General features: G+C 34.3%; 1 protein-coding gene across 6 annotated transcripts in view; it reads right to left on the bottom strand.

Annotated features, from left to right (window-relative positions):
- The window catches only part of ETFDH (electron transfer flavoprotein dehydrogenase), a 39,992-nt gene that overhangs the window by 14,882 nt on the left and 9,468 nt on the right, over positions 1–15,642 (bottom strand). For all 6 annotated transcript variants that reach the window (XR_013995049.1, XR_013995050.1, XR_013995051.1 and 3 more), the window contains exons 6-11: positions 13,314–13,391; positions 6,163–6,309; positions 4,801–4,941; positions 3,459–3,602; positions 789–957; positions 13–195 (exon numbers count right to left, since the gene is read on the bottom strand). Coding sequence is in view for 3 of the 6 variants with exons in the window: in XM_081075619.1 (XP_080931745.1) it covers positions 13–195; positions 789–957; positions 3,459–3,602; positions 4,801–4,941; positions 6,163–6,309; positions 13,314–13,391 (862 nt within the window). In the remaining 3 variants the exon portion in view is untranslated. The remainder of the gene's footprint in view (positions 1–12; positions 196–788; positions 958–3,458; positions 3,603–4,800; positions 4,942–6,162; positions 6,310–13,313; positions 13,392–15,642) is intronic.

The raw sequence follows: 15,642 nt of genomic DNA, 5'->3' as shown, positions 1-15,642 counted from the left end.
TGTTGGAATTACCTTTATGTTTTAGAGTCCATGGCTCCATTCCTCTAAATATCCAGTAAAAGATTCCAGTGTAGATCATCCCTCCATAAACGCCCAGGATTCCATGGCAGGATGGTCTTATATTTCTAACACTATACAGCTCTTTCCACACCCATGATTTCTTCACATTGTCCTCATACTCGGGTATATGGAGTCCTTTTAGTAAAAAACATGAAATGTTAAGTGAAATTGCCTCAAGGAGTATAAAATACTTTATCAAGCAAGGTATTTTGCTACTGACATATCTGATGAATGAACCTTAAGTAATTCTAAAAAACAAGGGGTCATATGCCTGATTGCCATCCGACTAAGCAATGGTGCTGCTCGATCCTGCAGTTTGCAAAGGTTTCAGACGGAAATACACCAGTATTTGTGAGGTATCTTCGCATGTATGTGTTCCATATATGTAATATAATACAATACTGTCCAGCTTGAAATCTCTTCTAAGTAGGTGGGATACCACTGGTACTATCCTACTTTTGATGGGAATAAAACAGAATATTGCTGTAAAAATCTAGAGTGTAGGTCATGTAGTTTTCTTTACACAGCATACATCTTAATGCTTTGTGTAAAGAGACAGATACAATGTATGTATACAATTAAAATATACATATAAAACACCTCCATATTTTTCCTTGTATTTATTTTAATTTTCTATCTATATACTGACTATATGTTTAAATAACTTCTTTTTAAAACTCTCAATGAAGAACCTGACAATTTTCTATATGTGAATAGGAAGTTCTTACCTATCGTCTTTGATTGGAGATTTTCATTAGTTAGTTGGTTAAAAACAGATTCTGCTGCCAAAGCTCCACTTTTCATTGCTGTGTGGGTACCTTTGATCTTGGGAACATTCATGAAACCAGGGCTACAACCAATTAGCAAACCACCAGGAAAGGTGAGTTTTGGTATAGACTGAGGAAAGAAACATTTAAAGTGCATTTGTTAGCTCAAATTAAGCAAGGAAAACCACTTGAAATTACAGCCTCTTCAAGTCTAAAAGCTCTAGGGAAAAATGTTTTTCTAAATACAAGAAAATGAATATACTGAAGGAAAAAATTAGAGCAAAGGCAGTTGTTTCCCCTCCCCTAACAAGGATTAGAACTATTTGCTATTTTTCTATGAAGATTTTTTCCTTCTCCCCATGACTAATCTACAAGAGACAGACACATTAAGACCAGAAGATTAACATATTTAAATGTTTTCATTTATACTTAGCATGTCATGGTTATATTCTCTAAACCTGAAGGGCTATTATCTAAATTGTGATCGGCTGTTAACATGCATTCTGGGTTACACGTAAGTTACAAAGGCTGTTATCTTTAGATACGCTTTTTATTTTACTTTGGTATCTAGGGATGGAAACCTAGGTCTTAATCATGGCATCACCACAACCTACTACCTTAAATAACTTACTGTGAATAATTTAAGAATAAGCTGAATGTCCAAAATAAATTTTAAGACAGTTGTTTGGGCCTCAATATACATTTCTGATGGAAAAAAGCCAATAAAAGCCTATATATGCCCCAAAATGTAGCACTAAATTATAGAATGTTTACATGGGAAAATGTACTCTGACCTATAGTTTGAAGAGGAAAGAGAGCCAATGCAGAGTTGTTCTTTCCTCGTGTATTTTTTCTTCTCTAAGCACTTCCTACATTAAGTGACAGCTGAGAAAGCGGTGGGGGGTAAAAGTTTGGCTGAAGGTGCTGAAAGGGACTTGGGAGAGGAGGTTAACAGCAAAACTACTGCAATCAGCTACAAGAGACACCATGAGGCATCTATGGGAACAGCTACCTTCAATTAGAGAATTCTGAGAGGGAGAGAGGCGGTGAGGAGCAGAATGGGAAGGTGCAGGGTGGGAAGGAATGCTGGTAAAAGAAGGATCGGGGTCCCATCCTTTCAGAGTTCATGTGGGGAATGAATTTACGACCGGGGTTCTCAGACCAAATTCAGATCAGAACAACCTAGCTAAAAGCATCGTATCAGGATTGCAGAGTAGCTAACAGAGGTAAAGGACTTTCTGGACTGCTACTAGCTGAGAACAGAGATAATGGTTAGGAACTTCTATGACACTGCTTTTCTCAAATAATCCCGTGGCCCTGCTAACTCTAAGTTTGATTCAAGAACTGGAAGACAGGACGTAGATTGTCAGTTCTTCCAAATTGGTGCTTAAGTCCTAAGAATAAAAATTTGGAGCCCAAAGAAAAGGTGTGTTCTTAAGTTCTGGGATGATCCTACCCTGGGCAGTGTTACTGGCACTGGGCATTTTGTTAAGGAACTAGGGATCAAGGGAAAGTTGCACTGAAAAATGGTGTATTCTGGGACATGCATCAAACTAGGGCTACAAATAATTAAAAACCCACCAGGAAAGGTGAATTTTTGGTATAGACTGGAGAGAGAGAGGGAGGGAGGGAGGGAGGGAAGGAGGGAGGGATATGCAATTTAATATTTGTTGCAAACAAATGACTACTCTAGAAACAAAAATGACTTCATGAGAACTAATTCCACAGCAAATGAATTTAAGATTCTAGAGATTATTTATAACTTAGCTATGATTTTACTTGACTTGATGTATTGTTACAGTAATAAAGTATTTAGAACATCATTTTAAAGGTTCAATCAACTTCCCGCCCTGCCAATTTTCTATTATGATACCGTTACAACAAATTTTTTTAAATGATACCCAATTTCTAAAACAGTTCTAGATTCCTCGAATATTAGAGACAGAAGGGATTGTCCTTATTGTACAGCTGATCCCTCCCTTGAGGCCAGAGAAGTTAAGAAACTTGCTCCAAATAATCTGGTATGAGTTTTAGGGCTGATTTTTAAAATCATCTTACCTGTCTAATACTATTTCCATACCAGTACTAACAGCGTTTATCATAGTTAGCTACCTAGGTTTTATTTCATTGTTCATTAGTACATATTTAATACATATTTAATAATTAGTACATATTTAATAATGTAATTGATAAAGTTCATTTTGAACATATACTAAAATTGGACAGTTAAGGGCAAAAGCCTGACAGAGTCCACCTCAAAGGCATGGGTGTCACTAGGTAGTTGGGATAAATTAATTACCTTTGCTGAAAATTAAGTTTGTCTTTGAGTTTCCTGCCAGCGAAGGAATAAAGGGAAATAGCTTAGATCACATAGTTTTAATTTTCTGATTAAAAACAAATTAAAAAAAAAAAGCCTGTGAATTTATGTCTAGAAATCAATATATTCTTAAAACTAAATTCATGGTGTGATTTATTTAACTATGATGTGACAGTTTATAAACACTAGGTGCTTTGCTTAATTTTTTTTTCCTATGAGGTAATTTTCTATTTTTTATTTAAATTTGTAACATTATATTTTCAATGTTGAATTTATAATACAGAAATAAGGAATACAAAAGTTGGGCGAATTACCTGTAAGCCACCTTCGTTGAGAGCTCTGGCTCCATATGCAATCCTTTTTCCACCTTCCAATGTTGGCTGAATGCTGGGATGGTGTTTCCATCTCTGGAACTCTCTAAATGGACTCAGGTATGGATTTTTATAATCTAGACCAACCTTAAAATTTTTACATTTAAATTTGTTATATTTATACAATTAGAAATTTTTATTTCAAATTTTATCAAGCTAAAACGTCAGCAGTATTTTTCAGAAAATGTACATTAACATTTTTGTACTCAAAGTACATGAAAAAATTTAAATAAATAAATAAAATCTGTTTGGAAAAGAAGGACTCAACGAAAAGATACCATGTGTTTATAATCAGCAAAACTTTAAAAATTTGGAACATTTTAACAAATTATTGTGCTCTGAAAATCAAAGTCGAATTAAAAAAATATATGTAGGTGTCTCACGTGTTTCTACAAAAGGAACTGTAATTATTTATTATTCATTTATTAATACCAACTCTAGAAACAAATAAGCTACATGCAGTATGACTGAGGCAAAAACGAAGAAACAGGATGTAATCACACTTACGAAAAAAGAGGACAAAAAATATTGAAGGTTACGTTTTATAAGGTATTACCAAAATGCTGAAATTAATAACCAAGCCGTTTTGCTTTGAAAAGATTAAGTCACTAGAACACTCATGCAAAGGTGATGCATTGAACACTTGGCTAGGTGTCAAAACACACCAATAAGGCATAAATTTAACAATAGTTCATAGCAGAGTTAATCGTGACACTGAACTATATAACTGCCACCAATTCCAAGGTGCAGAAATTCTTATGTAATTTTTGCATTCCTCATATTGTTCAAGATGTAATTGACTACAAAGATGTAAGTGGCCAAAAAGGGAGAAAATGCCCATGTTTTAAAAAAGTTACAGGTTCAAACCCAGTGCTGATTTCATTTTCAGTGGCAGCACTCCATAATGGAAATGGGGTTTGAAATCAGACAGGTTTGGATGTGAATCTCACCTCTGTCATTTAAGGTGTATTTGGGAAGGCTATATAACTTAAATTTGGACTTCAGTTTTCCCATCAGTAAAATAAGGGTATACCTACTTCACAGGATGTTTTGTGAAACTTAGAATTCTCAGTGAAGCATCTAGCACAGCGCCTGGCATGTAGTAAATAGCTCCTATTACGAAAGCTATGTGTGTTTAAGCCATAAGCATTTTACATATTGAGAAAATGAGAAAGTAAGCTTTAGAAAAGAATTTTACATTCTCCGATTCAAAGCCCTCATTTTGTAACACTGGTGATTCAGTGACTCTAACAGCAGAACTTTCGATAATGGGCATCTAACTTACCACAAAACCAAGAGCAACCAGGGGTTCACCTTCATTTAAATGATACAGGAAAGAGCCTCCGTAAGTGTGTTTGTCCAAGGGCCACCCAACGGTGTGATCTACTCTCCCAGGTTTCCACTTCTTTTCGTCAATAATCCATAGCTTTAAAAAGAAAAATAGTTTTAGTATTATTTAATTTTTGTATGTCACCACAATGTATAAAACTTGCCAATTTTATGTCTTATTTATGAAAATTACAAGTGAAAACCTGTAACAAGAGAAACACAAAAAAAGTACTTCAAATATCAAAGAAAATTATACTAAACTGCAGCATGATGAATTAAGAGTAAGGAAACAGGTCAGAAAAGTTATTAAGACATTAGTTAGATTCTCAAATGGGTAAGACTTTCCTGTGATTATAGGAAACACCACTGACGAGATGAGGGAAACTTCTGGGGTGTTGGTCAGGCTCTGTGTCTTGATCTTGGTAGAGGTTACATGACCATGTTCACCTTATAAAAATTAACTGAATTGTACACTTAAGATCTGTTACTTTCAAGTACACAGGTTATTCTTCAATATAACATTTTACTCTCACCTGCAGTTTCCCCTCCTCAATTGAATTAAATTGCTTATCCTATTTTCAGAATGGTAAATTTTAAATTTTAAACAATTTCCATCTGAAATATTGTCTAATATCAGATATTATGTGCAATCTACCAAAATAATTAAGTCCTTATTCACAATTTAATGAATCTAGTTATATACAGAATTTGAAGCTTTCTGAGCTTTACCCTAAAAATAAATTTAAACAAAAGGATTATAACGAAACTTTTCCACTCTAGTAAGTGTAAGGTTTGGAAAAATATACTAGAGAATGGATACACTGAGAAAATATACAACACTTAATCTAACTAAATTTTAGGTTACAGATCAGTATACTATTGCTGAGTGTATGTTTCATAAACTAAATTATCTTCATACTACAATTTTGAATAAACAATTCTTGTAGGATGTGGTCATCCTACAAACAGCATATGAATAATATAGGTCAAATCCTATAAGGGCAGACAACATTACAATGAAAGAGAAATCAATGTTACAAACATTTCCAAGTTCCAGACTTTTGAAAAAAGCAACATTTCAAGCAACATTTGAAAAAACAATTACAACAGGCAGATACAATTTGGATAGTAATGGAATTTGATTAGTAATATTTTCTTCCCTCGAAAAATGTCCCAAATATTTTCAGTCATAACGAATGTTTCAAATCAATAAAACATATAACTGTAAAATTAAATCAACATTATAATTACATAATATGATAGAAGTGAACTGAAGCTCCATCTTTTGACATTAACATTACAAAAAACCCCAGGATACCTCCTTCAGTCCAATTCCGTAAGTTTGGGGTTGACAACTGGCCCTCAAATCAAACTTCTTATATAGTTGCTTGGCTAGATGTCCATGGCAACCCTCTGCAAAAATTGTAACTTTGGCATGTAGTTCTAGTCCTCTCTCAAATGTTGTCTAAAAAAATAAAAACATGTTAAATTGCACCATTTGACAATTTAAAAAATACTCACATACTGGTCAGCTTTGAATTGAACTATGATTCAGGTATAGAAGAGAGTACAGATATTAAATCAGAAATAAAACTAAGTAGTCTTTATAAGTAGAATCTAATTTAAATTTTATAATACAGCTTGTCTGTTACATTTTTCTTTTTTACTTCAAAAGTACTTAATTGAATGGTTAAGTCTGTACGAATTTAAAAAGCAAATAAAGCATGCTCATGCTGAAAAATTCTCTACAAATAAATATGAAGTGAAAAATGAAAGGCCATTTCACCACTGTACCTGGTTTTTCCAGTCCCATCATTTGAAGCACAAAACACTATTAATAGCTTCTTGGATATAATGCCAGAAAATGTCCATGAATACAAAACTGTACAGAGTTTATTTATATCCTTCTAACACAAACAGGACCATACTAAACATACTCTTCAGCTACTTTCGTTTTTCACTTTAGTTTTACTTGTTCTCTATTGCTGAATATATATTATAAAACTGAAATGTTTTTTTCCAAAGGGGAAAAAAAAGCTACAATTAAAGTCTTACCTCTCTCTTTTGTTCTCTATTTTGCACTTATGTCTGGCACATGGCAGGTACTCAATAAAGTTACTGAATAAAGAAATATAGAATAATCAGGAAAGTCTCATGAAATGTGTCTTTCCCGATATTTCTCTATTCGCGTATTTGCATATATGTGTGCATATAGACACATTCATACAAAAAATAATTTATACAGACAAATGGTTTTGTAACCATTTTCATATTATAAAATGATTTGCCTACGGCAATATCCACCAAAAATCATTCATTTTTAATGCCTAAATAGATTCCCCTAATTTTTCAACCAATTCTCAACAGTTGGACATTTAGGTTGTTCCAGTGTTTCACTATTATAAGCATTGTTCAAGCTGAATATTCTTGGTGCCAAATATTTTCAGTCTAAATGGTGAGAATTAATCTACTATCTTTGGTTACTAGAGAGTATGAACATCTTTCACGTTTATTGGTAACTTCTATTTTTTCTCGTGTGGTGCTTATACCTGTCATATATATGTATACATGTATATCGCACAGACATCCCATATGTAACTTTACTCAGTACTTTTTTATTTTCTTGTCTCCATCCTCTCTCATCTATAAACTATATTAACAACCTAGCTGTATGGTTTTATCAAAATATATATTCACACATATATAAATATACTTATACACTTAAACTTTTTTGGGTCCTGGTTTGTTTTATGAACATAGGATCATATAATACAAACTTTTCTGTATCTTACCTTTCTCACTTAATAATACTTCATGGGAATCTTTTCAAGTGACTGTATAGTCTAATCTTTCTCTTTATTGGCTGGGTAGTAGTTCACGTGGAAATACCATAGGTTAATCAGCTATTTTGCTAATGGATAATGGCCATTCACTGTTTCCATTTTATTTGCAACAATAAATGTTATAAAATACACCGTGTGTGTGTGTGTGTGTGTGTGTGTGTGTGTGTGTGTCTGTGTGTGTGTACATCTCCTTACAATATTGGTGCTTTTATTCCCTGTAACACAGATTCCCAGGAGTAGCATTGTTAAAGGGCACACCTATTTTTATTTTACCAGATATTACCAGATTGTCTCCTAACGAGCCTAAACCAATATTTCCACGAGCAGTATGTAAGAAGACACTTTTCCCTATGTCCAGCTAGTGACAGATATTAACTGTTTCTTTTACATTTTTGTTAAGTGTAGTGATAACTCACTGCTATTTTAATTTGCATTTCCCTGATGACTGTTTTTTGCATCCCTTTTTCTTTCAAGAAGTATCATTTTTTTAAGAAATATTAAATGAACACCTATAATGTACTAGGTTCTATGCTAGGCACTGGGACCACAGAGACGAATAAAAAAAGACACACCCCTTTTCATCAGGTTCCTCAGAGGCAAACACTAAATAAATATCTGAGTAAATAATTACAAATTGTGATTAAGTGCTATGAGAGAAAGCACCAGGTGTTATGAGAGAACAGAAGGGAACTATTCTGAAAAGTGTGAACAGGAAAGGCCTTTTGGAAGAAATGACATTTCAGCTATGGGCTCTGAAGAAAAGGTATGTAAGAATCTTTCCATATGATTTATGATCATCTGGATTTTCCATTCTGTGAATTTTTCAATATTTTAGATTTTGCTCAATTTTCTACTGTTATCTTTTTTCTTATCAATGTATAAATGCTTTGATATTATGTCAAATTTCCCCCCAATCTACTGTTTATCTACAGACTTCATAGGATTTTTTTTTAATTTATTGGGGTGACAATTGTTAGCAAAATTACATAGATTTCAGGTGTACAATTCTGTATTACATCATTTATAAATCCCATTGTGTTCACCACCCAGAATCAGTTCTCCTTCCATCACCATATATTTGATCTCCCTTACCCTCATCTACCTCCCCCCACCCCCTTACCCTCTGGTAACCACTAAACTATTGTCTGTGTCCATGAGTTTTTGTTTCTCATTTGTTTGTCTTGTTCTTTTGTTGTTTTTGGTTTATATAACCATATCAGTGAAATCATATGGTTCTCTGCTTTTTCTGTCTGACTTATTTCGCTTAGCATTATACTTTCAAGATCCATCCATGCTGTCACAAATGTTCCTATATCATCTTTTCTTACCACCGAATAGTATTCCACTGTGTATATATACCACAACTTCTTTATCCATTCATCTATCAAAGGACATTTTGTTTGTTTCCATGTCTTGGCCACCGTAAACAAAGCTGCAATGAACATTGGAGCACACGTGTCACTATGTTATGTACAAATGTTTTCAGATTGTTTTGGTAGATACCCAGGAGAGGGATTGCTGGGTCATATGGTAATTCTATTCGTAATTTTTTGAGGAACCTCCACACTGCCTTCCATAACAGCTGTACCAGTCTGCATTCCCACCAACAGTGTATGAGGGTTCCTTTTTCTCCACAGCCTCTCCAACACTTGTTACTATTTGTCTTGTTGATGATAGCCATTCTGACTGGGGTGAGGTGATATCTCATTGTGGTTTTTATTTGCATTTCTCTGATGATTAGTGATGTTGAGCATTTTTTCATATGTATGTTTGCCATTTATATGTCCTCTTTGGAGAAATGTCTCTTCAGGTCCTCTGTCCATTTTTCAATTGGGGTGTTTTTTGTTGTTGAGTTTCATGAGTTCCTTGTATATTTTGGATATTAGCCCCTTATCGAGGCACTGTTTGCAAAAATCTTCTCCCATTCAGTTGGTTGCCTTTTTATTTTGTTGATGGTTTCTTTTGCTGTGCAGAAGCTTTTATGTTTCATATAGTCCCATTCGTTTATTTTAGCTTTTACTTCCCTTGCTTTTGGAGTCAAAGTCATAAAATGCTCTTCGAACCCAAGGTCCATAGTTTAGTTCCTATGTTTTCTTCTATGCAGTTTATTGTGTCAGGTCTTATGCTTAAGTCTTTGATCCATTTTAAATTAATTTTGGTACATGGTGATAGATAGCAGTCCAGTTTCATTCTTTTGCACGTGGCTATCCAATTCTCCCAGCACCATTTATTGAAGAGGCTGTCTTTTCTCCATTGCGTGTTTTTTGCTTCTGTCAAAAATTATCTGTCCATATTCATGTGGTTTTATTTCTGGGTTCTCAACTCTATTCCATTGGTCTATGTGTCTGTTTTACTGCCAATACCATGCTGTTTTGATTATTGTAGCCCTGTAGTACAAGCTAAAGTCAGGCAGTATGATACCTCCAGTATTGTTCTTTTTTCTTAAGACTGTTTTGGCTATTCGGGGTCTTTTGTGGTTCCAAACAAATCTGATGATTTTTTGTTCTATTTCTTTTAAAAAAATGCCATTGGGATTTTGATGGGAATTGCATTATATCTGTTATTGCTTTGGGTAATATGACCATTTTAACTATGTTGATTCTTCCAATCCATGAGCACGGAATGTCTTTCCATTTCTTTGTGTCTTCTTCAATTTCTTTAAAAAATGTCTTATAGTTTTCAGCATATAAATCCTTCACATCCTTGGTTAAGTTTATTCCTAGGTATTTTATTCTTTTTGCTGCAATTGCAAAAGGAATTTTTTTTGTATTTCTTTTTCTGAGATTTCATTGTTAGTATATAGGAATGCAATGGACTTTTGTACATTGATTTTGTAGCCGGCAACTTTACTGTATTCATTGATTGTTTCTAATAGCTTTTTGGTGGAGTCTTTAGGATTTTCTATATATAGCGTCATGTCATCTGCAAAGAGTGATAATTTAACTTCTTCATTCCCAATTTGGATGCCTTTTATTTATTCCTCTTGCCTGATTGCTCTGGCAAGGACTTCCAACACTATGTTGAAAAGCAGAGGTGATAGGGGACAGCCCTGTCGTGTTCCTGAACCTACAGCAAAGGGCTTCAGTTTTTCACCGTTAATTATGAGATTAGCTGAGGATTTGTCATATATGGCCTTCATTATGTTCAGGCATTTTCCTTCTTACCTATTTTATTAAGTGTTTTAATCATAAATGGATGTTGTATCTTCTCAAATGCTTTTTCTGCATCAATTGATATAATCAATATAGTATTTTTTTTATATCCAGAAGTGTTTAATTTTTGTATGGTTAAAAAACGGTCAGTCTCTTATAGGTTTTTAATTTCTTATCTCTATAGGATGGCTTATCCTCCCCCTCACTTGTAATTGTAATCTACATTTCTTTCTGATTTTTTTTTATTGTTTTAAGAAATCATGAAAATTTTTTTTATTTTTAGAAATCATGAAAATTTTTAAAAAATGAAGGTCCAACTCTATTTGCTTCTAGATAGACACACAATTTTCCCAGCACAATTTATAAAACAATTTAGTTTTAATGAACTAACATATCACTTAGCACATTTCTGCTTCCTTTTCGAGGCAACATGCCTCTTGGTGTTCAAGGGACAGGTCCTGGAGCCACACTGCCTATATTCAAGTCGCAGCCTGAATACTTAACAGCTGTCTGACCTTGGTTAAGTGACTGAACCTCTGAAACTTAAAATTTATGTCCAAGTCAGAATCTTTACAATAAGATGCCTATCAGACATGGGAGTAGTGCTATTGAATAAGGAGGAGGACAGGTGACTGTGGGAGTTAGAAGAGGTATTTAAAACCATGGGACTGGATGAAGTCACTATGGAGAAAATGTAGACCGAGGACTCAACACGGAGCCCTAGAGCCTCAATATTTATTTAGAGGACAGGAAGAAGAGGACAAACAGGCAAGGTCAAAGGAGGAGGGGCCAGTGAAACACACAGAAAACCAGAAGTGGTGGTGTGATGTGAAGAGCGAGTGAATACAGTTTGCAACAAGGAAGAAGTTACTCAGTTGTGTCAGTGCCGCCTAATGGGAGGTCAAGTAAGAGAAGACAGAGAACTAACTGCTGGGGTGACAAGATGGAGTATCTGGGAATCTGACAAGAGCTGTTTCAGTGAAACGGCAAGAAAGAAAGCTTAACCATACAGGGTGAAACAGAGAATGGAACAACAGAGTAAAGCAAATCCTTGGTTCTTCCCACTCCAAACCTGTGGTACTAAAGTAATTATTTTAAACACTGATATTTTAGAGCTCAAATTATTAAAACTCTACTGTACTCATCTATGTTTTTATATTTATATAAATATAATAAATAAAATACAAATTTTATAAATACAAAGCATGAAACAAAAATATATTTGAACAAATATCATGAGAATACACAAGAAATAAAACACCAGAATGACAAAATTTGCATGTTTCAATTTTGTTGTAATATTAAATATAAACATTTTAACTAATAATCACATTATGACAATATAAAAATAATCATAACATACAGAAGAATATAAGAAAAATGGTATTATTTCATCATTACGAAAAGCAGCATGAGAGAATCATTGTTTATAAACCTGGCTACGCATCAGAATTGCCGAGGGGTTGTTAGAAAACAGCTTCTTGGACCCTAAGACCCAAGACTTTACATGATTCTGACGTAGCCAGTCAACCCGCTAGAAGGAACAATGACAAGGGTAACGCTGGTGAGCTTTGTCACTTGCTTTCTAAGCAAAACGCTAGTGAGAAGCAGGAAGATTTGCAGGAGGAGACTCTAGACTAGATTCTCAATTCTGTTCAAGAATGGCAGAGAGAAAGATAAACTACGAATTAACAAATATTTTCTGAAGACCTAACATTAACTGGCACCATGTTAGGCATTGGAACAACGCTCTAGGACCTCTGTCCTCATGGAGCCTATTAATCTAGTTGAGAGATTAGGACAATAAACAACTAAAAATTAATAGATTAATTTATTAAGATGTTAATTTGTGTTTTGTTCTTGTTAGAGGAAAGCAAGGCATTTTTTCCTTGTCCTTTTCAAGGAATCTTACAGACTGTGAGATCTATATCCCTGCAGTTTTCATTTTGCAAATTTAAAAATACGAGTTGTGAAAACCTGAAAATCACCCAGGCTTATATTTGAATGAGAGGAAGGCAATCAGTGTTATATGTACCAAAAGATATTGAAATTAAGCCAAAGGTTATCAGTATTACTGATAGTAATGCAAATGATTCTCATTCATCGAAATGAAAACCGTGGAAGTAGCAATGCAGCTAATGACCACATATATGTATATTTTTTGAATTCTCCTTGAACTATTTGTAACATCTTACTAATTAGTTAATGAATGAAATAAAACTTTTGACACACTTTTTTTGTATTTTTTGAGTCACGTTTTCACCTTTTAAAAAATTCTTAAACGTTATATTTACTTGCCTAAATGATGTTGACTTCAAAGATGCTTCCATATTTTTAATAGAGAAAAATTCCACATTAACAATATTTTAATATACACTTAACATGCAGTATATATATAGCAAGACTAAATTACTGAGTTTAAATTGATTGTTTTTGTGTCAGTTTGTTACGCACATAACTACGAGAACATTTACCTTTGGTGCACCATCCTTTTGTATTCCTACATCGTTAGTGGCAATTCCTTTTACGCTACCATCTTCATGAAAAAGGACCTAAAATGAAAACATTTCATTATCACCTTAGGATTCATAACTACCTTGAAAAGAAACAATAAACAGCCTTGTATTTTTTTAAGAAAGTGAACATGTTCTCTAGATTATAGAAATACAGACTTTAAAGTGTTCAGGCAAAGAAACATGTTTTTAATAAACTCCCTTCTAGAGTATGAAAGAACACAGCTCAAATAGTTGGAAATGAAAGAAATGCCATGACCTTGATTAGGAAGAAAATGGGGAAGCCACTTAGAGATCACTAAAAAACCCAGTAAGATTAAACCGACGGCTCTTTGAAGAGTTCAGATACCAAAAAAGTATACAGAACCTGAATTCAGGGCCTATAACAAATGAAGAATGTCAGGGTGAGTGGAAAAAGAAGAACAGTATTGGGAAAGCCTCTGTCTCAAATGACCTGAGATACAAAAAATAAAAAAGTCAAAATAAAGAAAATAAAACAACAAAACAGAGAGGCTGACAAAGGCCCAAAGGTGACTGAAGTTTATTTCTGGAGCAAGAAGGAAGAGAGAAAAAGGTCAAAAGAATAATTCTGAAGATGAGAAGTAATACTCTGTAACCTTTACTTGGTTTCTGTTTCCTCTCTGAACGAAAATGGCCTTTGGATAGGAAAGTACAAAATATACAATAGAATCACACAACAGAAAGCACAGGAGTGGAAAGGTAAAACAAGGATTAGCAGCCATGGATATGAAAAAAATGATGTAAACGTTTTACTTGATACCTTGAAAATGAATGAACAGTAGCATGTGGCTATGAACTTTAACTGAAGTCTGGCCCAGCGTACCAAAAAACTATTGATGATGACCTGATAACCTTTACGGAACTGAGGCTAACAGGAGAGGTATAAGAGACTATGAGTGTGAGTGTGTGCGTGCGTGTGTGTGCGTGTGCGTGTGCACAGTCAAGGCATTTTAACTAGGAGAAGTGTAAAACCCCACACTTGGCTCAAGAAAACCAATGGATACGCGTGGGCTGGGAAAACAGAAATCAGTGGTAGCAAGTATAATACAGGGGCCTGGGTGTTTTATTTGACTTACACACTGTAGGGGTAAAACAAAATAAAATATATATACTTAAATTTTCCCTGGCGCCAAAATAAGAGAACTCCCCTTCTCATCAAGACTGTTTTAGCATTTCCTTTAGAAAACTTAACAGTCAATTCTTTCTCTGAGATATATGGGAATCTTTCTGAAAGCTAAATAAACCTCCTGTCAGGTCTGCATCTCAGAATGTGTTTCCTAGGGGCCTCGGCCATGCTTGAAATGGGAACATCAGGGAGGAAAGCATCCTGTCTCTGTGGGAGTCTGGGCTAGATGCCCGGGTCCAATTGTAACTTCCTGCTTGTCAAAAGATACAAGAAGTTTCATTTTTCCTTTTCAAACAGACAATCTGTATGTAATAGGTTGGATCTGCCTGGTTATGTAAAAGGGTGAGATTTCCATCTTGGCAATCTCCCTAGCAGGCTGCTGGTGACATGCATTGCAATCTTGGTTTAATGTTCATTCAATAATAAAACTGTCCTTATTCTATTTTATAATTTGTAGAGGTGATTTTTCTGGGTTGGCAGGAGATTTTATTTGTAATAATTTCTTCAATAATACTTAGTGAAAATCAACAGTATGATATGGTTGCCAAAGGAGTTATTTTGAGGGAATTAATGGAAGAACCATTTCTAGAATGAAGAACGTTAATAGCCCTGGTCTACACTAGGCTCGAAGTATTCATTCTGGGTGCCACCTTATAAAGGGGATAAAAAGGGAATGCATTCTGAGGAGGGAAATGAGAATAATGAAGGAACTCAAATTACACAACATGAAAGTTGAAAGAATTGAGAATATTTAACCTGGGGAAGAAGAGAAAGCAGGGCATACTTATAATTGGAAAGTTGTCCTCGCAAGAGAGCATAGATTTGTCCTATATATTATAAAAGAGTAAATAAATTTCTATTAAATATAAGGAAGAGTATTACCAATAATCCAACCATCAGACAGGGAACTAACTTTTCCTCCCTGATGGAATTCAACTGTAAGTTTGACAATCACTTGATGTGGGTACAATACGAGGAAATCAAGTACTTCTTTGGATTAGATCCTTCTAAGATTCTAATTTTAATTTTAATTTTTTAAGATTCCTTCTAATCTTGCAATTCTAAAATCCTGTGGCTTTTCTAAAATATTTATTTCTTAACTTCTGTACCATTCTCGGTTTATACTCAAAAGAAAAAGAGATT

Source organism: Rhinolophus hipposideros, assembly GCF_964194185.1.
Source record: "Rhinolophus hipposideros genome assembly, chromosome: 16".
Classification (NCBI taxonomy): domain Eukaryota; kingdom Metazoa; phylum Chordata; class Mammalia; order Chiroptera; family Rhinolophidae; genus Rhinolophus; species Rhinolophus hipposideros.
Note: the sequence above shows the minus strand (reverse complement) of the source record. Positions and strands in the feature narration are given on the sequence as shown.